The sequence below is a fragment of the Magnolia sinica genome, chromosome 5, assembly GCF_029962835.1.
Source record: "Magnolia sinica isolate HGM2019 chromosome 5, MsV1, whole genome shotgun sequence".
Lineage (NCBI taxonomy): Eukaryota > Viridiplantae > Streptophyta > Magnoliopsida > Magnoliales > Magnoliaceae > Magnolia > Magnolia sinica.
The window spans coordinates 93,424,992-93,449,546 of record NC_080577.1 but is presented as its reverse complement, the minus strand read 5'-3'; the positions used below and the strand labels follow the sequence as shown (position 1 = coordinate 93,449,546).

The window sequence follows — 24,555 nt, the reverse complement described above, 5'->3', positions numbered from 1 at the left end:
TAAAAGAAGACTTTATATGAGATAATAAGGATGACTGCATAGTTAATCTTTATATGAGATCCAAGGAGGCACTTTCAAGTGCCCTTGAGATACATGTCCCTAATCCTCAGCTGGCACCCGTATTGTACTGGAGCTCGAGACCCTGCTTGGAGCCCAATAGATTCATCTATCTCAGATAGGTTTTCGTAGTGATGTCAAACAGTCTTCAACCAGACACACCTTCCTACTAGGAAGCCATACTGGATGTAGATGTGAGACACTAGTTAGTAGCCATGGATGCCAAGATAGAGTCTATGTATTCTAACCACTTGTGGACATACCTGAGAGGGTCAAGCCAATCAAATGTAAATTGATCCATAAGAGAAAACGAAACATGGATGGGAATGTGAAAACATACAAAGCTAGGCTCATAGCCAAAGGATTCACCTAAAAAGAATGGATATATTATGAGAAAATGGCTGCTCCTATTGCAATGATGGAGTCCATTTTGCATTGTACTAGTTATAGCTGCCAAGTTAGATTAAGGAATTTGACAAATAAATGTGAATACAACCTTCCTCAATGGTTTTCTTAGAGGAAGAAATATACGTAAAGCAACCCGAGAGATATCGATATCCTAAATAAGAGTCAAATGTATGCAAGCTCCAAAGATCAATATGTGGCCTCAAGTAAGTATCTAAAAGTTATAATTGTCGCTTTGATGAAACAACTCATTTTTACATATTCGAAAAGAATCCTGAAGAACCATGTGTAAGATCCACTAAAGTGAAGTTATGCTCTTTTTTTTTTTTAATCCTCTATGCTGATTCTCTTGATAGGAAATAATGTAGGATTTATGACGAAGGCTAAGGTATGGCTCTCCACCACCTTTAGTATGAAGGATTTGGGGGAAGTATTGTATATTCTCATTATTAAACTTTAGAACCGAGCTTCACACTTTTGGGCCACTACCAGGTGACATTAAGTATGTAAGTGAGTCATAAATTGTCCCTGAGATTGAGCCTTTGGTTACTTACATTAGCATTGATCACTTACAAGCATCAAAACTGAGAGACCCATCACGTCTATACTTGAATTGGTTGTGGTTGCACTAGCTCCGTCAAAACCCTATAACCGGAGGATGTGCGGATAGAGAATTCCTAATTGATCATGCATTAGTTTTCTTTACGAGACTACATAGCCGCCGAAAGTGGGTGTGGTTGGGTTTTTTCCTTAGGGTCCTCGAAGCTTGCACAATCCAACAAGAGATTCACTATGTATTCATGGGACATGAATAACACATGAATAGGTGAGTGATCTTATGGTTTGGATGGTCCATTGAGTGATTAAAAGGGCAATTGATATATATGAGATTTTCAATTAGTTAACCTAAAATTTTCAACCATTGATTTATTTTATATCACATTCAATGGACATCTAATGGCTAAGATCTAAAGTGATCCATATCCTGAGTGACATGGGCATTGTCCATGGGTAGTGACAACTAATAATGGAGGGATTTAGATGGTTGTGGTGCATGTATTAGGCAGGTATATGGATATCCTTCATAGCATGGTACAGAGATGTTTTGTATTGTGGTGGAGCACCATATGTAATGCATCCTCCTATAAACCTGACTATCTTATTTAAGATCATATTTCAAAGAAGGAAGAGAGTCCTCCTATAAACCTGACTATCTTATATAAGATCATATTTCAAAGAAGGAAGAGAGAGAGAGAGAGAGAGAGAGAGAGCTTGGACGTCAGCACCTCCCCCAGGGATATCCTAAGCAAGAGCCAATATAGTGCAAGAAAAAAGTAAGAAATGGAGAAAGAGTTGGCTATGTCGAGGCTCCCATCACTACACGTCCACATTTTGTGTAGCCCATCTCACCAACAGCTCAAGAGTTAGATCCAGCCCTTACCAAGGCCTAGGCTGAAACATCTTCATCTCTTCCACTTACAATAGATTTTGGAAAGATTCCCTTGCTTGGCAGATCGACAGTGGCGTTCAAACGACAGCTCATTGTCAGATATATATATATATATATATAATTAAAATTTAAATTAGATTTTTTTTATATTTTCGAGTAACATGTCCAAATCTAATCGGGGATTCTATTAATTAATTAATTAAATTGAATTTTTAAAACTTTTTATTTTGCTTCATTTCTAGAATTCGACCATCAATCTCATGATCATAATCCAAGCGAATGAGCGCCAAGACTATTGACTTAAACTTCGATCTTTTAATGTAAGCATCCCAAATTCCAATATCATTATCTTATATCCATGGCACACTTACACTCTCATATAGGGTAAGGGCAAAGGCCTAACCAATACAAAGTCAGCTCACGTTGACACCTATATTTTAATACTTGCCCAAAACGGGTCCTTACATATCCAATAGCATATTTGCACCACCTCAACTCAACTATAGTTGCTCTTTGTTGAATGATGACGTAATCACCTAATGATAAGAAATTAGAAAGCCAAGATAAGGCTTCTATACCACTCATAAATACCCCTGTGTCACATAGACTATAAAGGCAAACGTTGAGATTCTCGCCTCAAGGCGTAAAAAAAATAAGCCCATTAACCTATGAATACCCCAAGACTCATTTAGAGATAGAAACACACCAAACAAATATTGAGAAAAGGATTTTGGATGCTTCGAAGACCGGAAAAAAAAACTTCAGGCACAAACGCTCCTAAGGTGAGCCTCCCTTGCCTAAACATTCCACCCCCTCACCAAAAGGACCCTGCACCATATACTAGGGACCCCAGTGAAAGAGAGGGGCTAGAGCTCTGTGGCTAAGACCTATCATAACATTCATGCTTAGGTGTAGAGTTTTCCTTTTACCTACTAAATGGCTATGGGCGCATATAGCCAACAATAGAGCTCTCATACAACCAAGTCCCTGAATCGGGCATAAGCCTCCTTATAGCCAGTGTTCAGTACAGAGGGTCACATTACCCATTGATGGAAGCTAAAGAACCACCATTAATCTACTAATCTTTAACATGTGACCCTCCAAGAAATTGTCAAGATGACCACTTTGACATGCCATGGCTATTGCGGGTCACTTGATTTCGAACATTGCGAAGATGAAGAACCAATTACTAATAAACATTTCATGCCATATAGAAGAACACTCTGATTTGATCTTCTAGTCAAGTTTTTTTTTTTTTAATTATTATTTTAAAGATGTAATTAAAAACATATGCCAAAGCATAACCTAAAATGTAATTGCTCACAAACACTAATGAAAGCCACTCGGCATGACTTTCCTTAGGTGCACAACATGTAGGCATTAGATAGTTCGTGAATAAAGTCTAAATGTTCAACAACTCCTTAGTGGAAACAACACTTCCCTAATGTGTTTGAAGCATTGTGACTCCTCTCCATCGAATATTGACTTTCTCACGCCTCACTGGCTAATTGATTATCTGATGTAATCACCTCTCATGGTCAAATACATGACACTAACCTCAGATATATGAAACACTAAATGCCCAATGGCTACCAGAAACATTAAAAAATTATTCTCAAACCCTAAACTAAATTTATTTTGTCTCAAACAACTCTTGATGTTGGAAACCTTCTATCCTTATCCAAGTTAGTCCTCTCACATAGGATGGTCGTATGCTATGGCTCAACAAGATACTAAGATCCAGACTACAACCTTCCTCAGTCAATGACTACCATATCCAATCTCATGTCTCCAAAGATCAGATGTATCACTCCTCACATAACCCATTTTGTATAGTTTAATATAGCATTGAGTATAAGTCAAGTCATATCATATTGTCCAGTATAACCTATGGTTATCAACGTCAATGGCTAAGATCGACCTTATCGCATTCACATTACCAATGGATCAAGGAGCAATTGATTGTTTTAGGACACAACTCCAATAATTCGTCCACAGTATCTCTCTATAAAACATCTGATCCCCAACTCTAGCTTGCTTCTCTTTTCACACTAAGCTTCCCATTTGGCCATGTACATGGGCAAGGAGAAGGGAGACATGGAAATACAATTACTACTTCATCTTCTCCCTCAAGCTACAAAAATGGTGGAATTAGGTGTGTATATTTTCATCTAAAACCCCATGGGCAAATGCATAAGTGTTGTGAATCGGAGTGCATAAAGTTTACACTATTGGGTGAATGGTATCATATAAAGTATGTGTGCACCACATTTGGCATGTGTAGAGTGCCCGCCCAAAGCCCATAGTGATAGATCCATAAATGGGTTAAGCTATTTAATAATCGAGTTAGAATTTTGGCCCTACACTCAGCTCATTAAAATTTGGGTTGAGTTTAGGTATAGGTCTAATCCAACTAAATAGAAAAACAGGAGAAGAAAAAATGGCATATTAAATAGTTGGGTATAAAAGGATCTAGACCCCACCAATTTAACTCATGGGTTAGGTTTTGGAGTCCAGATAAGGCATGATGAGTTGAAACAAATAATGTTCTAATAAATATGCTACTGGTCTCAGGATCTAAATCATATGAGATCAAAGAGCACATGTTAGCCCAAAGCAAGGCTCCATTGCAATCTCTTTCAAGTTCCAACATTTAAAACATCTAATTAAATTTCAAACTTAGAAATGTTTTAGTATTGGCGGTTAGATATCAATGAAGGATTGCTAATTTTTCATTTGACTTGAGTAGTATTAATTAATGAAACAAACATTATTGAATTACCTGAACTTGATATTAATTAATCACTTTTCTTAAGTTTGTGGGTCTCTTTCTTAGGTTTGGGTGTGGGGTGGGTTCCTTTTAAGACAACCAACTAAAACCCATGCGAAATATGAGTCCGGTGTGATTGGGTCAAGGTGATTTTAAGATGTCATAGATGACCTCATTTAGTAATTTAGGTAAAACTGTATGACCTAAACAAAATTATGATTGAGGCGGGTCCAATGAACCATTGGTTGATTCGACCTATTTGCATGCGACTCAATAGCATTAATCTTTAGGAGTTATTTCCCACTCAGGCAGGCTACATATGACACTTGAAGGTACGTATACACTTAGGGCATATTTCATTTAGAATAAATATAGGTAAATTGCAGTAAAAGCATAATAATGATGAAAAGTTAGTAGTTCTAAATATAAGCTAAATTTTAACCAGAATTTTGAACAAAACCTATAAAAGCAAAATCTCTATGGGCCCACCATAATGTATGTGTACTGTCCATTTATTTTCTTAAATCATGTTAAGGCATAAACCCAACAATGAGGCAGATCTAAAACTCAAGTGGACCACACTGTTGGAAATGGTGGGTTCAATAGTGCAGGTTATTACTCCCACCACTTCCTTAGGTGTGGTCTACTTGAGCTTTGGATCTGTTTCATTTTTTAGCTCATGTCATAAAATGATATGCCAAAATGAGTATGCAGAACGGATGAAACACAAATATCACAAAACGGCTTCTATAGTTTTGCCACAAAGACAATCAAATAACCTTTGAGAGGCAGACGTGTCCCATCTCACTCTAAGAAATATTAAAGTAAATAATTATTACTTATTTTCATTAAAAATTATTGATAATTACATATAATCAAACAAGCTCTTATAAATGGCAAATTTAGAACACATTAACTAAATTAGAAGTTACGTTTCAAAAATCAGATTGGTTGGTCCGTACTTAATTTTTTAAATGAGATCATTGGACACAGTCCAATAACTGCCCAGAAATCTAATACATAGATATCCAAACACGAGTATTTCGGTTCATGATACATCAAAAAATAATTTGGGCTGCTTAGTTTAAATTAATTATATTCCATGTTTGCAATTTCTCAGTAATATCAAATTGCCTGCGTATCATCCATCACACTTTGCCAGAGTATCAAACATCTCTCTTCAGACTCGCTGAAATAACCTTAAAAGGTACGGTTTACTACGATTGGGCCACTGCTTCCTACCCAAGCAAGCAACCGGCAAAGCAGTCTTCTTCTCTTTCTTCGCTCGAAAAACCGATTCTCAGGTAAAGCCTCCCTTCCTTTTTCCGCATTTCTCCTCATTCATCTCCAATTCTCTTGCATTTTCCTTTGGATTTGCCATTTCAAAGGCTACAATATCTCTTTCCCATCCGATTGCACTCTACATTGCAGATTGTAGGGCTTTCAGACCGATCTCAAGATGTTTCTTACCAGGTGGGAAGTATTTCCAATCCCCGGATCTAGGGTTTCTTCTCAGAAATCATTCTTTTCTTGATTTTTGTTTTCTTTTGTAATTGAAGGACCGAGTACGATAGAGGCGTCAACACCTTCTCTCCAGAAGGTCGATTGTTTCAGGTCGAGTACGCCATCGAAGCTATCAAGGTCGATTCCGTTCTCAATTTACTGTCGATTCCGTTCTCAAATTACTTACTTTGAGTGTATGAAATGTAAAGGATGTTTGGCATGAACTATCCGGATCGTTCATCTTGTGTCCCACACCAGTCTGATGTTTGGGGACAATATAGCTGATGGATCATATGTGGTGAGAAAACTCAACCAATTGGACCGCTGGGATTTTTGGTAGAAGTGAACTTCCATCCGTGTCCCGTTCAGGGTGGGGCCCACCAGAAGAATGATCTGGAAATTTCTGGATGCTGGCACCACCTGTGGGTGATGCTGGCCCCCAGTGTTATGGGAGCCAGCAGTTCCGGCAATTTCTGTCCATCTCCCATCCATTGCCTGATACAAGAGAACTTCCTGCCATTTCCATCCATCTCCCATTCATCATTTGGTCCCCACCATGTGATGGGCAATGCTGTGGAAGCTACTCCCCCATTGGACACTTCTAGCAGTCTGGTTGATGGGAACAAAATATAGATGATGGCCGATGTGCAGTGAGAAAACTTAACCAATTGGACTGCTGGGATTATTGGGTAGGATAGAACTTTCGTCTATCTTCCATCCAGGGTGGAGCCTGCCAGAAGAATGGTTTGGAATTTGCTGGATGCTGGCACCACCTGTATGTTATGCTGACCCAATTGAGAATTTCGTTAATTTGGGCTGTGCATCCCACTCTACCCCATATTCATTATTATCTTGTAGTTTCTTGATTTATTGAGAAAAAAATTCTGATGGTCATTTACTTATTTTGTTGTTGCAGTTGGGTTCGACTGCGATTGGGTTGAAGACAAAGGAGGGCGTTGTTCTTGCAGTTGAGAAGCGGATTACTTCGCCATTGCTGGTTTGTTTATATCATATCTTCCTTCATTGGTTTATGAGTTTCATGCAGCTCTAGGCCTCTCAACTTCCATCAATGGCCATCTACTTTAGTAATGGTGTAGTGTTGTCATTTGCATTTCTTTGTTGAGTGAAAGAGTTGGTGATACCATTGTCATTTGCATTTCTTTAGAGAATATGCTATCCAACAGCCCAGTAAGGCAACCTAGACGTAGACATCTGATTGTGTTAGACATGGACACGGTGTTTCAACACAGGAACTGGACATGGGGGTCCATAGGTGATACAATTTTATGAGAATGTTTGTGTAAAAGTATAGAAAAAGAGAGAAAAGAAGATGAGAGAAGGTTGGGAGAAGAAAGGGACCCAAATTAGGGTTAACGTCCCCACTCTCCCTCTTTTATATTAATAATTTTTCATAATGACAAAAATGCTCTTAATAGGTAATAACCAAAGTAAGAATCCCCATCATGTCCTAAACTATTGTTAACAAGCATGGAAATAAATCTAAGTGAGCCTAGGTGGGTTGTATGGTGGTATGACCCACATCTCCATTAACACTTTCCCTCAAGCTAGAGAATAGATGTTGTCAATGCCAAGCTTGGAGTATATTCGTGTAGCCTAATTGTGACGAAGGGCATTGGTGAACACATCAACAAGTTGATCCTAAGATCGGACATATGGCATAGATATTTCACTCCCAGAGACCTTATATATGAAGTGACACTCGATCTCAATGCGTTTGGTTCTTTCATAATAGACCAGATTGTTAATGGTGTGGGATGCTGCCTGATTATCACAAATTAACAATATAGGTAGAGTCACTATAAACCCCACTTCATACAACATTGTTACGTTGTGGGGTGTGTGCACAGGATGTTTCATGTAGGATACTTGTTTTTGTTTTTTGTTTTTTGTTTTTTGTTTTTTTTAATACCGACTAAAAGCTTGAGACATATTCCTTGGCATTATCATAATGAAACACGAACATTTTTAAAATTAAACTGATTATGTACTTCCATGTGAAATATCTTAAAAATCGAGAATAATTCAGATCTGTCTTTCATTAAATAAATCCACACCATTCTTGAGAAATCATCAACAAATATAACAAAATACTTATATCTTAACCTATTGGATATTTTAACTGGTTCTCAAACATTTATTCTTTTCCACATGTGGTGGCAAAGTAACACGATGATGTTTGCTCAACTCACACACATCATACTCTGGACATGACATCGATGACAAAGAATGAATGGCGCCATGAAGAATCTTCGAGGATGGATGATCGAGATGGCATTGCCACTGATAAGGGAAAATGCTTTTTCTATGCTGCTACACTAACAACGTCACAATCAAGATAGTACATCCCATCATATTAATGTCCTTCACCAATCTTTTTCTTCGTCTTTAGATCCTAGAAAACATAATGTGAATGATAGAAAGTGACGAAGCAGTTAAGAGATTTACTAAGTTTGTTAATAGACGAAAGGCTTAATAAAGAAAATTTTGGAACAAATAGGACAAATGATAATGAAGAGAAATGATTTGTATGAACAATACTCATTCCACATACTTTGGATTGTGTACCATCTACCAGAGTGATAGATGAACCTATTAACAATGTATCAATGGAGGAAATTATATTGGACTCACTTGTCATATGATTAGATGCTCTAGAGTCAATGACCCATGGAGTAGGGGACGTGGATCCTAAACATGTCACACCTGAGGTCACAAACATGTTGTAGGGGTGGAAGTAGTTGCATAAGTAGTGGGAACAAGTTGATTATGCAGATTTTTTATTAACTTGGAGTACTCTTGAGTTAGTGTGATTGTTTTGCCAGTCATGTGGCTTGGGGTTGTAAACATAGAAGTAGCTAGATGAGGCCTACCACACTTTCCAATGTAAGATGCTTCATTAGCTCATGCCGCCTTTCCATGGAAATCCTAACATTTTTCAGCAGAGTGATTGAAGAGCCCACAATGCGTGCACTTTTTGGGTTTGTGACCTCTACCACGACCTTCTCCCATTTCACTATGACCACCTTAATTACCTCTTTCACCATGGCCACCACTGTGGCCTTGACCAGTAAAATATGTTGAACCTGAACTGTCATTGGCTGCACTCGTAGAACCTAGACATACATGTTGAAGGCAAGCATATATCTCGTTTAGAGATGATATATCCTTACAACCCAAAATCTATGCACAAACCAGTTTATACTCATGTTTCTACTCTGATAAGAACTTGGCCACACAGAACTTTTCATGTTGCTAGCATAGCTTTTCCAAATTAGTCATAAAGAGGCGGATACACATTCAACTCCTACCACATTTCTTTAAGTTTGCAATAGTATTCACTCAGAGATTTATCACCTTGTTAAAGCTCAAATATTTCTTCATATAAACATGCGAGAGATGTTTTTGTCAGATGAATACATCTCTCGCAATGTATCCCACACTTCCTTTGCAGTGTCCAGAAACACTAAATTAGCACTGATGGATGGTTCCATGGTATTTCACAACCATGTCATAATTTGGGCATTGTCTTGGATCCTTTGATCATAAGTACTAGAACTCTTATTAGGATTCTCCATGGTCAAATATCTTAATTTTCCCTTCGCTATTAGAAACACTCGGATTAGGCCACTGGAGATACTTCGTTCCATTTAATTTAATAGAGGTTATCTGGACCCTCGAAAAATTCAGATGGATTTATGAATCTAGATTTTGGATAACTTTTCATCTCCATCAGAACAAGTGAAAAAGAGACTATCACAAATCTTGTATAAAAATGGGTTGACCTAGCACGATCGAAGAACACCCCACTTATTCACTTCATACAATGCACACACCACCTTGGAGAGAGAAATCAGCTCACACGACTTTTGAATTGGCTATGGATGAAGATGATCACGAACATGTCATCCAACACAAACCAACCCACATGCTTCTAATATCACACTAGAGGCGATATTGCATGGGTTTCATGTAGCTACTCATGCACGGACTATTATAAAAGGCCCGACACAAAAAGGAAAAAGAAGCCCTAGGTTTCTAAATTTGTTTTCAGCACAAGAAGGATGAGAAGTACTAAAATATAAAAGAGGGAGAAGAGGAGAGAATAGGTGTGACGCCCCGTCACTGTTGCACATGTGGGCGGGTGCACGTGGGCAGACGCTGATGTGGGCGGGGCTTAAGGGCTTGGGTGAGCCACCAGTGGTTGGCAGGCTACTGTGCTAGCAGGATATTGTGTACACAATAGGGCAGAACGTTGTCCCACATCAGAAGTGCTGTCCGAAGTTGTGGTGGTTATATATGGAGTTGAAACCTTCATAGTATGAGGCCTTTTGGGGGAAAACCCTGAGACCAAAACCGTGCGGGCGCGAGCCCAGAGCGGACAATATCATACTGTGTTGGTCGGGTTGTTACAATAGGAGAAAGAAAAAAATGTTAAATCATAAACAAGGATGCATGCAGGTTCTTTAATGCATATCAGCTGCCTCTCGACAAGTGTTCGTATGGGTCAAGGACACCTGGAAAGGTAGACATCGACATTAAAGAAGGGTCATCTTCGTCAGGGGGCGTCTCGATGAAGGGAGAGACGAAGCTATTCGACCTCTTCTTTCATCACGTGGCGTGGGTGATGTAAGCAATTGCAGAGGGAGAGTATATGTTGGTGACACTTTTCATATTGACGTTTGGGTTTTCTTTTCGGATTCGGGTCTCAGTTCGACTCGTGGATTTGAAATTTTAGACCCTACATGTATTCATTGTATTCAACATAAGGATTTTATGTTTATTTCTATACGTGTATGGGATTTTAAGATATGCCATATGTGGGAAAGACTCGTCTCTTTTCACAAAGCATTTGGTTTGCAATTTGCGAGGGTCAAAAAGACGAAAGGGCAAACGGGCTTAAGGGAGGCTTGTTCATGGGAGCCTCAAGAAGAGAAATACTTCAGCATCAGAAGCTGCTATCGTGGTAGGAAGCAACGGTCTATGAAGATGTACAACGAGTCTTCTGTACAAGCAATATCGGTTCCATAAGACATAAACCAAATACAGATGGACGTGGTGGTTATGGAGCAGAGACCAATGTCAGTTTGGATGTGGGTTAGGGACATTGTTTCGAACCAGTTTACCGAGGGGGTTGGTTATGAAGCCAGAGATAATACATCAAGATATGGCTGCAAAGGATAATGGTCACACATTGAATTCATCTTCTGATTTTTTAGAGGTGATAGAAGTAGTTCCTCTAGCTATTCAGAATCAACATGCTTCAGAGCAGTGTTTGAGTTATCGGCAAGAAATCGATAATATTGCCGATATTATCGGTGTCGCCAGACCTGCGATACTGAAACCCCAATATTTCGTTTCTCTCCTGGATGTCGCCGATATTTTCGATATTATCGGCGAGATTTTCGGATCACTGGCCAAATCAGCCAACTACCCTGTAGATTTCGATAAAATAGGCAAAAACAAATGTCGTGTTTTCGGAAACATTAGGCGACGACCCTCTTATTTGGAAAAAAAAATATAGAAAAGAAGAAGAAGAAGAAGCTCTCTTACCTTTTTACTCAAGATCTACCTCAAGGAGTGGCCTTCAGCTGGATTTGGTTGGCCAATCGCAGTCAACAACGCCGGATCTTTCACAAGAACGAAAAACCTAAAACCCCCTTTTTCCTTCTAATAGAATTGCTTTGAAAGGAAACTAGATTTGTACCTAGGCTTACGGGGATTTGATTTGGGATTTGAAAAAAAATCTGAATTTGGGGAGAGATTTTTGGGAGTTTTAACGGAAAAATCATCGAAATGTCCATTGTCGTTGCCGGTTTACCAAAAAAGGGAAGTGGATTGGCTGGTGTACCACACACTAGCTATATAGCTGATGTAGGTACGTGTTGTGTGCAGACGAGCACTGACGCTCGTTGAGCTCCGAGTTGTACGAACGGTTCAAAGGAGATTAAAGTTACATGGGCCCCACAGTGATGTATTTATTATATCTACACCGTTCATCTATTTTTAGAGATTATTTTAGAGCATTATTCAAAAAATGAATCATATCCAAAGATCATCTGGACCACACCACAAATAGCAACGGAGATAATGATTTTCACCGTTAAACAATTCGTGGGGCCCACCATAATGTTTATTTTATCCAATCTGTTCATAAGGTCACAAAGACCTCAAGGTAGGCCCAAATGAGTGGTCAATTATGTTTAAACGGTGGTCACTGAATCTCCACTCTTTCCTCTCGTGCGGCCGTCTTGAGTTTTGGATCCACATGATTTTTTGTCTAATGTCCTAAAATGATCTAAAAAAACGGATGGATGGGGTGGATTTTTTAGAAACATTATGGTGGGCCCCACGTAGCATCCCAGTGCATGAGAGAAATTCCCTTCCAGACGCGGATTAGCTACTGACAAGTTTAGTAGGGAGACTCGCTACCGAGGTGACGTCACCAAGTTTTGTAGGCCCCACCATGATGTATGTGTTGTATCCTCACCGTCCATCTATTTTTCTAGATCATTTTAGAGTATGAGACCAAAAATGAGGTATATCCCAATCTCAAGTGGACCACATTACAGGAAACAGTGTTGAATGAACGTAGACCATTAAAAACTTTTTGGGGCCTGTAAAAGTATTAGATCAAGCTAATATTTGATTTTTCCCCTCATCTAGGTCTGTATGACCTAATCATACAGATTGGATATCAAATAAACAGTACAGTGGGCCTTATGAGGATTTTAACAGTGGATATCCAATCATTATTGTTTTCATGTGGTGTGGTTCATTAGAGATTTGGATCCGACTCATTCTTTATCTCGTACACTAAATGATATCTTCAAATGGTTGGACGGTGTGGATACGAAACATAAACCATGGTGGGGCCGCATAACTGCTCGACGTCACTTCGGTGGCAAGTCTCGCTGCTCAACCCGTCATAGCTAATCTGTGTCCCTACGGACTGGGGTATGTATGTGTCGCGTACTGAGTAAATTATGTGGGGTCCACCGTGATTTACATATTTTATCCACTCCGTCCATCCATTTTAACAGATAATTTGAGGGCTTTAGCCCAAAAACTAAGTATATCCAAATCTCAAGTGGACCTCACCACGAGAAATAGTGTGAATTGAAATTATACCGTCTAAAATTCCAGGAGGCCAAAGAAATTCTGGATCAATCTGTTATTTGTGTTTTTCCTTCATCCATGTCTTTGTGATCTTATGAACGGGTTGGATGACTAATAAACATCACTGTAGGCCCTACCAAGGTTTCAACTATGGAAATCATTATTACCATTGTTTCATGTGGTGTGGTCCACTTGAGCTTTGGACATGCTTCAAATTTCGAAACAACCATTAAAATGAGCTGAAAAAACGGATGGACGGCGTGGATAACCCACGCACATTCATGGTGGGCCCAACATGTTGGGCAACAGTACTACTCTCAACTGCCACGGGATTCAGACAATGATTACGAGCCACCTCGTCATTCTATGTGGGGATGAAATATGGTTAGAAATGTGTATTTTTTTTTAAATTCATTTACTTTGCATGACTTAGTTGTTATAAGCTTGTATTTGTATTATATAAACTCATTTTGGTTACTATTTGAGTGATTTCTTATGACAACACATGCCTTTTGGCCCCCATTAAATGGAAACTTCTTATTTAATGCATTCTTTTTGCAATTTTTTCATTCCTAAATATGTAAATATGTGTATTTAGGCATGTCTTGAAGTTTCACTGAAAAATTCCACCATTTTCTCTATGTTTCCCCCTTTTTCCCTGCATTTCCGGTTATCTGCAATAACGATATTATATCTTTATCTCTGGCCAGCGAAACTTGTAGCGATACCGACAACTCGAACATTGCTTCAGAGGAGCATCAAATGATAGTGGGTCACTTTTTAAGATTTGATCTAACAATTCCTTCTTCAACTCAGAATCATATTCGAAGGGTATCAAAGGCGCATGGGATAAAGCAAATTAAAGTTGTAACACTCTAGATTGCAAAATTGGTGGGAGTCTCCTTTGGGGATAGGCTAGACGACTATGCAGAGTTGTTTGATTTTGTAGAAAAGAGGGGGAAGGAGGCTATTGAACCACCAAGTTTTGTGTCACCAAGGACCGGAGGAGGACAGTGATGAGAGGCAAATAGGAAGGCAGGGAATTTTAATAGTTTCTACGACTTGGACTTCTCCTAGATTTGTAGCACGGGCCAATAAGGGTAGGACAAGTTCTCAATGAAGATAATTTGATGGAATGTGAGAAGATTAGGCTATCCACACATAAGAGAGGTCAAGCTAGGGATTTATTAAAAAGTATAAGGCTAAAATGATGGCTTTCTAGGAGACTAAGTTGCAGGTTGTAGATGTTTACTTATGGAGCAGGAGAGCTAAAGAATGGGTAGCTCATGAAGCGAAAGGTTCAGTGGGAGAAATTCTAGTAGTTCGGGACACTAATAGTTGGGCGAAAGAGGATAGTTGGATTGGCAAGTTCTCAGAATTAGTGGTGCTTCAAGATCTAGCTTCAAATTATCGCTGGGTGTTTACCTTTGTCTATGATTTGTCGACCTCGAGGAATAGAACACATTTATGGAATGAATTAAATATTTGTTGGAATTAGTGGGGTTTGTCGTGGTGCGTGGGATAGTAAGATTCTCGTATGAAGAATCTAATCAGGGTCAAATCACTTGCAATATGAAAGATTTCTTAGAATGGATAACTAGGAATGCAATGGTGGATTTACCGATGGGAGATGTGAAGTTTACATGGTCTAATGGTCCGACTAACGCCACTAAATCAAAATTGGATAGATTTCTTGTCTCTTCGGATTGGATTAAAAAATATCCTCTATTCGACCAAAGAGGTCAGCCAAAACCCATTTTTGATCATTGCCCGATTATTTTAGAAGTGGACAAGGAGGATTGATGCTCCTCGTCCTTTCCAATTTGAGCTCGCATGGCTATCAGCGGAAGGTTTTTCAGATAAAATTAGAGAATTGTGGTTCCCCTTTTAGGTGGAAGGTTATGCAAGTTTTTGGCTACCCCAAAAGTTAAAAATGCTCAAAAAGAAGTTGTTGGTCTGGTAAAAGAAGGTTTGTAAGATTCACGAAGAGGAATCGATGAAATTGATTCAAGATATTCAAGTATTTGATATTAAGGAAGAGAGTGGAGAGCTATTGGAGGAGGAGAGGGGCTAGAGGGAAGTGTTTAGAGAAAAATATAATGCAAGGCTGAGAGAGAAGGAGATCAAATGGAGGCAACAATCTCGGGTGGTTTGGTTGAAAGAGGGAGATAAGAATGCGAAGTTTTTCCATGTTCCTATGGCTAGTGCACGGACACATTAATAAAATAACAAGTTTAGTAGTGGAAGGGGAAAGAATTGAAGGCAAGGATAAAGTATGTTCAACAATTGTAAAGTTATACAAAGAGTTGCTCTGAAGGGAAGACTGGTCGAGACCTCTTCTTAATAACCTCTCTTTTGCCTCTTAACCCTCGGCGTCGGCAGATTGGTTAGAGAGACCAGTTTCAGAGGAGGAAATAGAAAAAGGTAGTATCAGAGTTTAGGGAAGGACAATGCTCCCAGTCCGGATGGTTTCCCTCTCACTTTTTTTTTTTTTACCAAAATTTTTGGAACACGATTAAATATGACTTGGTTAGCTTCATCCAAGAGTTCTTTGATTTGGGTAATTTAGCTATAGAATTTGGGGTAAAATCACATTAATTCCTTAAAAAAGGGGCAGGAAGCTTAAGGGATTATAGGCCAACCAATCTTCTAGGGGTCCGTACAAGATTTTGACTTCTAGATTCAAAATGGTTCTTAGCAAGGTGATTTCTAAAACTCAAGGGTCATTTGTGAAAGGTAGACAAATAGCATATATTGTCCTTATAGCTCCTAAATGCATCGACTCTTGCAAAAGGAGAGGAATGAAGGGTATTGTTTGCAAGCTAGATATTGAAAAGGCATATGATCACGTGGACTAGAACTTCCTCGATTATATGTTGAAGCATTTGGGGTGTAGGAAGAATTGGAGGAATTGGGTACAACCGTAATAATGTGTATTCGCTTGGCAAAATATTTGGTCCTGGTAAATGGAGCTTCGAAAGGATATTTTACATCCTCTAGAGGATTGAGACAAGGTGACCCATTCTCTCCTTATTTATTTGTAGCAGTAATGGAGGCTTTTGGGAGGATGATAGATCAAGAAGTGTTAGCAGGCTTAGTGGAGGGCTTCAGAGTGAATAATTCAAAATTTCAAATTCTACGTCTTCATTCTGTGGATGACATGCTACTGTTATGCGAGGCAGATGGCATTGATAGTCTATAATCTTCAGATAATTATAACTTGTTTTGAGGTTGTTTCAGGGCAAAAATCAATATTGGTAAAATTGAATTTTGGCAAGGTATTCCGTATCGGTAACGATGGCCGTAACAATCACCACCGTTACTGATATGGTTATCGGTAGTAATGGTCGATACGGGGTCTTAATGGCCTTTATGGCCCTCATAACGGTTCTTTTTTCTTTTTCTTTTTTCACCCAAAAAAATTGAAAAAAAAATTTCTAGAAAATCTAAGATAATGTAAATATTCCAAATATGTATTTTTTTTTTCCAACATGTTTATGGTAGCGTAATCCACTCTTTGGTGAGAGTGTTGTACTGGGTTGTCTGACGAATTTATGAACATGACTATGTGTCTCTAATGTTTATACATTATAATTAAGCATTAGTATTAGAAATTGGAAAAAAAAAATGCATTATACCACTTTTTTCGATTTTTTTAAAAAAAATGGCCCTTGAAGCTTCTATTCGTCCAAATTGCTTCAATCTACTATTTTAATCTTAAAAACTATACTATGAGTGGTCGAAATATGTTATAAAACAATGTATGAAAGTTTTTGGAATGAAAAAAGTGAAAAAAATGAGGATTTTATTTTATTTTATTTTTTACATAGAAAAAAAGTAGCTATTTTTTACTGTTACGGGGGTAACCCCAAGTAACAACCGATACAGTCCCAAAAAGCCAACTTCCCTGTTTTACCCCCTTATTGCGTAACAGTTACGGCCGTTACCTATACGTGTCGGCCTTTACGACCGTATCATAACGGATACGGAACACCTTGATTGTTGGGGGTTCTTTCTAAGGAGGAAATCGAAGCTTCTGCGGCTCGTTTCGGATGTAGGGCAGGCTCTTTCCCATCCCCATACCTAAGGCTTCCTTTATGCATTGTGAAATCAGCTAAGCATTTATGGGATAAAGTGATTGAAAGATTTGAAAGAAAACTTTCATCTTGGAGGGGATGGCATCTATCCTTAAGAGGGAGGTTGACTTTAATTAAATCGACAATGTTAAAATTTTCAATTTATTATCTATCTTCATTTAAATATCCAACGTCAGTTGTGGTCAAGTTAGAAAACATCAAGCGGGATTTTCTGTGGTGAGATTCGGAAGATGATCATAAATTTTATCTATTAAAATGGGAAGAAGTGTTTAAACCGATGGCTCATGGGGGTGCGGGATTGCATGATTTGGTGGTAATAATAAAGCACTATTGGGAAAATGGGTGTGGAGATTTGGGGTAGAGAAGGATAGTTTGTGGAGAGAGGTATTGGGTAGAAAATATGGTGTTGAAGTAGGAGTTAGGTGGATAAAACTATCTTCATTGTACTGGGCATCCTCATTATGTAAGTCGGTGAATTCTTTAAGGGCTTGTTTGATTTTTCATCTCAACTGTAATTACCATGTAAATGGGTAATAATTATTTACCTAGGTAATTACCACATCTTTCCCAATGTAGATATGATAACTTACTTTTTTAATACTTAAATCGAGAAGTTTACAAAATCAATATGGGGCCCATCGTGATGTATGTTAATTATCCACACCGTTCATTTGTTATGCCAGCTGAATTTAGGGCATGAGCAAAAAAATGAGGCAAATCCAAAGCTCAAGTGGACCACACCACAAGAAACAGTGGGAATCAAATGCCTACCCTTAAAATTTTCTTGGAGCCCTTAAAAGTTTTGGATCAAGCTGATATTTGTGTTTTCCCTTTATCCATGTCTGTGTGACCCTATGAACGGGTTAGATGAAGGAAAAACCTCAATGTGGGCCCAGTGAAGGAAATAACTTTCAACGGTGGATGAATTAAGGCCACTGTTTCCTTTCGTGTAGGCCATTTGAGTGTTGGATCTGCCTCATTTTTTGGCTCACGCTAATAAAATAGATGGACGGTGCGGATATATCATATACATTATGGTGGGGTCCACAAATTTAAGTCAACACTTTTATATCAATTTTCGAGGTGGAATTACTCTCACATTTTCAAACCTTATGAAAAAGTAATAATTAATTACTTACCAGGATTTACATGTTTCGTTGAAAATCAAACAGACCCTAAAAGAGAAGGTCTGGAAAAATGTAGGATTCTCACTCGGGAGCGGCAAGAAGATTCTCTTTCGGGAAGATGTGTGAGTTGGGAATAAAAAAATTGAGTGTCTTATTTCCTCGATTGGCAAGCATTGCCATAGAGCTACATATTCTGGTAGAGGGGTGCATTACCATTCAGGGTGAGGCAATTATATGGGTTCCTCCTTGCAGAAAAAATCTTAATGATGATGAGATGGGGGAATTGTTGAGGCTTCTAGAGCTCCGGTCAAGTCGGCATCCCTTATCCTTAGGGGAAGATACTTTGGTATGGCTTATCGAAAAATCAGGAAAGTTATTAGTAAAGTCTTTTTATAACAAACTAGCCGGAGGGTATGATGAGTAGGTAGAATGTTCCACAGCTTATATTTGGCATTATGGAGCTCCATCCGTGGTAGTTGCATTTGTTTGGTTGGTGGGCAGAAAGAAGGTTCTTACAACTGACAATCTTCGAACGGGTGGCATGATAATCCCAAATGTGTCCTTATTATGCTATAACAACGAGGAGTGGATGGATCACTTATTTATCTATTGTTCTTTTGCAGCAAAGTTCTGGATTAGTTTTCTCACTCTGTTTGGAGTCTCATAGGTTAATCCAAGTTCGGTGGATCACTTCCTTTTAGCATGACATGGGTGGGGGGGTAAAAGTAAAATCGGGAGATGTATTTGGCATCTATGTTTATTAGCAGGTGTTTGGGATATATGGATGGGGAGAAACAGACATTGTTTTAAAATTGTAGGGGTTGTCCGATGGAAGTTTTCAATCCAGCAGGACAAAATGTTCAAGATTGGGCTCACGCAACTAATATTATGGGTTTTGATCAGTTTCCAATTAGTCTGTTAGAGTGGTAAAGCTTCTCGTTTTCTTTTCTTTTCTTTCTTTGTATTCTTTTGCTCTTGCCCTTTTCTTTTAATAAAATTCATTACATTATCGCTTCAAAAAAAAAAGGATGTTGTGATACCATGTAAGAGTATAAAGGAGAGAAAAGAAGAGAAGAAAGAGAGAAAGAAGAGAAGAGAAGGTTGGGAGAAGAAAGGGACCCAAATTAGGGTTGACGCCCCAACTCTCCCTATTTTATATTAATGAATTTTTATAATGATAAAGGTGCAAAAGCAAGAATCCCCATCATGTCCTAAATCACTATTAACCAAAGAGCAAGCATACAATAAAAATCTCCATGAGCCTAGGTGGGATGTATAGTGGTACGGCCCGCATCCACATCCATTAACGGTTGGAACATAAATTGTGTTTATAATATATATGAGTTCATGTAAATAATGCATTTAGAAATGAGTCCATGGAAACATTAGAACCATATAAAGGTTGTCCATGGAGTGCGTTATGTTGATCTCCAAGTATGATAAATGATGTCAGCATGAGTCTGGCGGTTAATGTGAACTTGCATTTGTTTTCTCATAACCATTCGATAGACCTGCTATTGGTGGGTAGGCATGGTATGTGCTGAACACGATCATTTTTTGATCCATTTAGCATTTCAGTGTTTTTTCCCCGGAGTACTATCCATTCCATTGGAACATTTGCATATGCATGGTTGCAGGTACATTTTTGGAGTTGTTCATTGGTTTGTTTATGCAAAAGGTGTAAATCTTCTCTCACATGGTCTATAACTTGGTCCTATGAGTTCCTTAATGATATGTATAAGAGATTTTAGTGATGGAGATTGTTCTCTTTTGATGTGGTTTCGTTTGGGATTTTCTTGGAAAAGGACGTCAACTGTCAATTTTTTTCGAATATATGCTGCGTGTGCAACAAAGCGGGGGGTTACTTCAAGCATTTGGAACCATATTCTCCTCTTCAACCAACATCCAGTGTGTAGTAAGAGAGGCAATTAGTGAATTTGTGGGCAGTCAAGGTGATGGTCCTTTATTTTATGGAGGCAAAATTATGTGGAAAACAAGGTTTTAAAAATCGTACGAAACCAGTACGTATCACTCAACGCATCATGATGTCAGTACCTAGCAATACGGTACATCCCACCTATACCTTGTATTAGGGGGTGACTTGGCCTGATTAGCCTCTGAATTTGTTGCATCAGGCTGTCTCAAGCGAGTTGGGGTGAGTCGGACCAAGTCAACCCCATTTGACTTGCCGAGTGCTTATTTCATCTTAGTTGTGTGGGGTCCACAGTTATGCCTAAGTAAAATCCACCACCCATTAGATGCGCTCCATATTCGGTCATAATCGTGAGCCCAGAAATCAGGTCAATTCATTACTCCAGTGGGCCACAAAGCAAGTAACGAGGGGGAGAAGGCCCATGATAGAGAAGAAATTTGTTGTGTGATGCTCTGTGTGGTGTGTGTGTATGAAATCCAACTTGTCCCATAATGCATGCCTAACCAGGATTACGGTACTCCCCAAAAATCAATATGATCCTATGCACAGGTGGGCTGCGGCACTTGAAATTGAAGGTTTGGGCACATTATTACATTTTTTCTTATGGTAATTCCCACATAAGTTTTGGATCAGCCTGGTTTTTGGATAGTCCTTTTTTCATGGTGGGACCCACTTGATGATGGTTTGGAGTGCATACATGGATGCAGATTCAGTGGATCTGGGGAATCACTGAGGACCGATATTCCCTGATGTGTTGGGATTTGACTGGGCACGTGCTGCTGTCAGAGACAGCATCAGCAAAGCATGTTTGAAAGTTGTTCGCTTGAGTACATACTCCCATGGGCCCCATCTCTTACAGCAACACATGGTCCAATAAATCTTGCCATGTTAGAGAACCATGGTGCTCAGTGGTTCCCCAGATCCGCTGGATCCACGTCTTGCATACAGACATCACTGTGGCCAAAAACTACTCATCGCATAGTTACTGTTACAATACATTCGTGGCAGCACGGGTGCTGCTAATCAATAAAGGAGCCCTTCTTTATTTTTAACAAGGGGAGGTTATTGATACTCTGAGAGTATGGAGCTTAATACACAAGCACCCAGAAATTGTAGGTGGCATGCATTAGTTCAAATTAAACCAGCTAGACTGCGGAATCCACTGATGCTATGTCACGGTCCCAAAAAAGATCGGTTGAACAATTGTAATATCTGATTCATGGACACTTGTTGAAATAGCACATTTTTTTCTCACAGTGTTGCCCAAATAAGTTTTGGATCAGCCTGAGTTTTGGATCGTACCTTACTCATGGTGGGGCCCATTTGATGACAGTTTGGATTGCACACAGACATCATCATGAGCCAAAAACTACCGCATCGTGTGGTTACCAATACCATACAAGTGCATTAGCTGGAACAAGCCCTCTTTCGTTTTAATTGAAGGGGAGGTATTTGATAGTATGCTAGAGTATGCCACTTGATACACAATCACTCAAACATTGTATACACGGTGCGCGCATCTACTCAAAATAAACCGGCTAAATTGTGGAACCCACTGTTGCTAACTCACATCCCAAAATCTGATTGGTTGAACAATCCTAACCTCTGATTCATGGACACTTGTTTATTGAAATAGGACCTTTGCATATTATTCACTTTGAAAAACGTCCAATAAATGCCCACTAGTCTAACAATCAGATTATCAAATAAGCATCTTTTTTTTTTCAAGATACATGCATAATTAGAGTGGTTTAATTTGGATCCTTATATATTTTTTTTGAGATTTAATGAAATCGTCAATTTTCAGGGGAAAAAAAATATTTATTCTTATATGCCATACATGCAATTTCAAAGTTTTTGTATATCATCATACTCTACCAAAGTATCAAAGCTTTTTCACTAAAGTTGCCTTTATCAGCCTGATAGGCCGATGCGGCCATCACCTGGGTTTCAGTGGTGACTGATACCATGCATTGAAGCTGGTTTTTAATCCTTGGTGCAAAATGTTTCTTTCTGCAACTATGTGGGAATTCGGAAGAAGAAATTTAACTATTTACAAAATATTATTTGAAATTCGGGATTTCATTATTTTCCTCTTTGCTCAATGAGCATCAGTGATGAAAGAGTTTGATGCATTTTTTGAGGTGGACTTTTTAAGGCAACCTTGTGTCTAAATACTATCTTTAAGACAACTTTAATAGGAAAAATAGAAATAGGTGTTTTTTTTTTTAATGGGAGGCAAAAGATTTTATTCAGAACAGAAAAAAGGAACAAGGGTGAACAGATGGACAATGCGCAGAGAAAGAGTAAGAGTAAATACCAAAACAAAACAATTTGAAGAAATTCACTGGCTCTTGTCAATGACCACAAGAATTCAACGGGCCACACCGATTTCCCGGTGGCTAGGCGAGTATCCGTGATCGTACTGAAGACCCTATCTGCATGTGCAAGCATCTGGAAGACCCCACACTGGGAAGATGCACATGGGCTGTTTTATGGAGTGATCCAGGCCAATGGGTCGGAGGGACGTGGCGATCAAACCGTTGGATCACATGATCGGGCCATTGATCGCGGATCATCCACATTAGTTTTGCTCAACTTTTATCAGTTTATAGGATTTAGTTTTGTTTGTGTTATGTTTGGACACCATTATGAGTGTTTTTAGTTAGTTAGACTAGGTCTATTTTCGTCAAAATTCACAAAAGATAGTGTTTATTGTAATTTTCGAACTTTCTTGGATCTATAAAAGATGGTGGCCGTATGACCTTCTCCCTCATTGGCTTTGGTGATTTTTTTTGAAGAGAGAGAGAGAGAGAGAGAAGCTTTTGCTTTCTTCTTCCATCTTCATGCAATTTGAAGATACTTCCATACGATTTGGAAGGAAGATTGGTGCGAGACTAATCTTCATCAACGGAACTGCGAGGTCTCCATCTATCCCTACGCCATCCTCTCTCTTCTCCTCCATCAAGGTATTTTCTTCGAATTCTTTGATTCTCCCACCCTAAGCCCTCATCATTTCATAAACCCATCTTTCATTTACGTGTACACAATCCCAAACCCTAACCGACCTAACCCGTCCATCCCATGCCACACGTATGACCGTATGGTTACACGTATGAATCCTTCGAGTTGGCTATACAGCCATCCCTTGCCTCTTTTGGCTTTCCGTCATTCTTATATCAAAACTCATTTCTTCCATTCCCAAAACCCTAACCATAAACCTAAAATCTCTAATTTTCTCACTTTCCCAAATTACTCAAACCCTAATTTTTACCCTAGGTTGTATTAGGTTTTCTACTTTGAAAGAGACTATACCCTATGCTAATTGGATGTCCCTACATCCATTAGATCCTAGTTTTGTTTTATTTAATGATATTATATGATGATGTTGGTAACTTAGGCTAGGATCATGCATGACGTTCTTTTGGTTTTCACGGAATTCATGATGATTACGGCAATGCTTGCGTTTTTTTTTTAAATTAATTATCTTAATTCTACTACTTGATCTCACATGTTATTTGGTTCATGCATCGGTCTTGCATCAGTCGGCTTTAGCATTATTTGAATCCCTAACACCCAGTACATCAAAGACCTCCCAGTGAGGTGGTGGAAGCTCAATTGTTGGAAATCATTATTTTGGCTGTTTGAGGGACTAGGAATTCCAGTGAGGTGGAAGTCAAACCTTCGAGGGATGGACTTCAAATCTGCTTAGCATTGTTTGGTAATTCTATCAATGAAGGTGACTCGAAGAATGTGATTAGATAGGCAAGACTAGCTGGTTTGGATCCTTGTAATCTTGTGTTTGTCTTGATGAAAAAATTGACTCTTCTCAGTTAAGATTTTCATTTAATCATGAATGTAGGGAGGGGTTTGGATCCTTGTAATCTTGTGTTTGTCTTGATGAAAAAATTGACTCTTCTCAGTTAAGATTTTCATTTAATAAAAATTTACCATTACCCTATTTAATAAAACTCCACTCCTAGCATACTGTTTTTATTTGTTGACACCATGTCATTTATTATCATGGGATTTTTGAGCTCTTTGCAGTCTGAATATAACCAATTCTGTAGCTCCTG

At 38.8% G+C, this 24,555-nt stretch overlaps 1 protein-coding gene across 1 annotated transcript in view; it reads left to right on the top strand.

Moving 5' to 3' along the window:
• The first annotated feature begins 5,795 nt into the window (after positions 1–5,795).
• The window catches only part of LOC131246318 (proteasome subunit alpha type-5-like), a 32,647-nt gene continuing 13,887 nt past the window's right edge, over positions 5,796–24,555 (top strand). The window contains exons 1-4 of the mRNA XM_058246297.1: positions 5,796–5,986; positions 6,114–6,155; positions 6,242–6,323; positions 7,102–7,182. Of these exons, the coding sequence (XP_058102280.1) occupies positions 6,142–6,155; positions 6,242–6,323; positions 7,102–7,182 (177 nt within the window). The 5' untranslated portion in view covers positions 5,796–5,986; positions 6,114–6,141. The remainder of the gene's footprint in view (positions 5,987–6,113; positions 6,156–6,241; positions 6,324–7,101; positions 7,183–24,555) is intronic.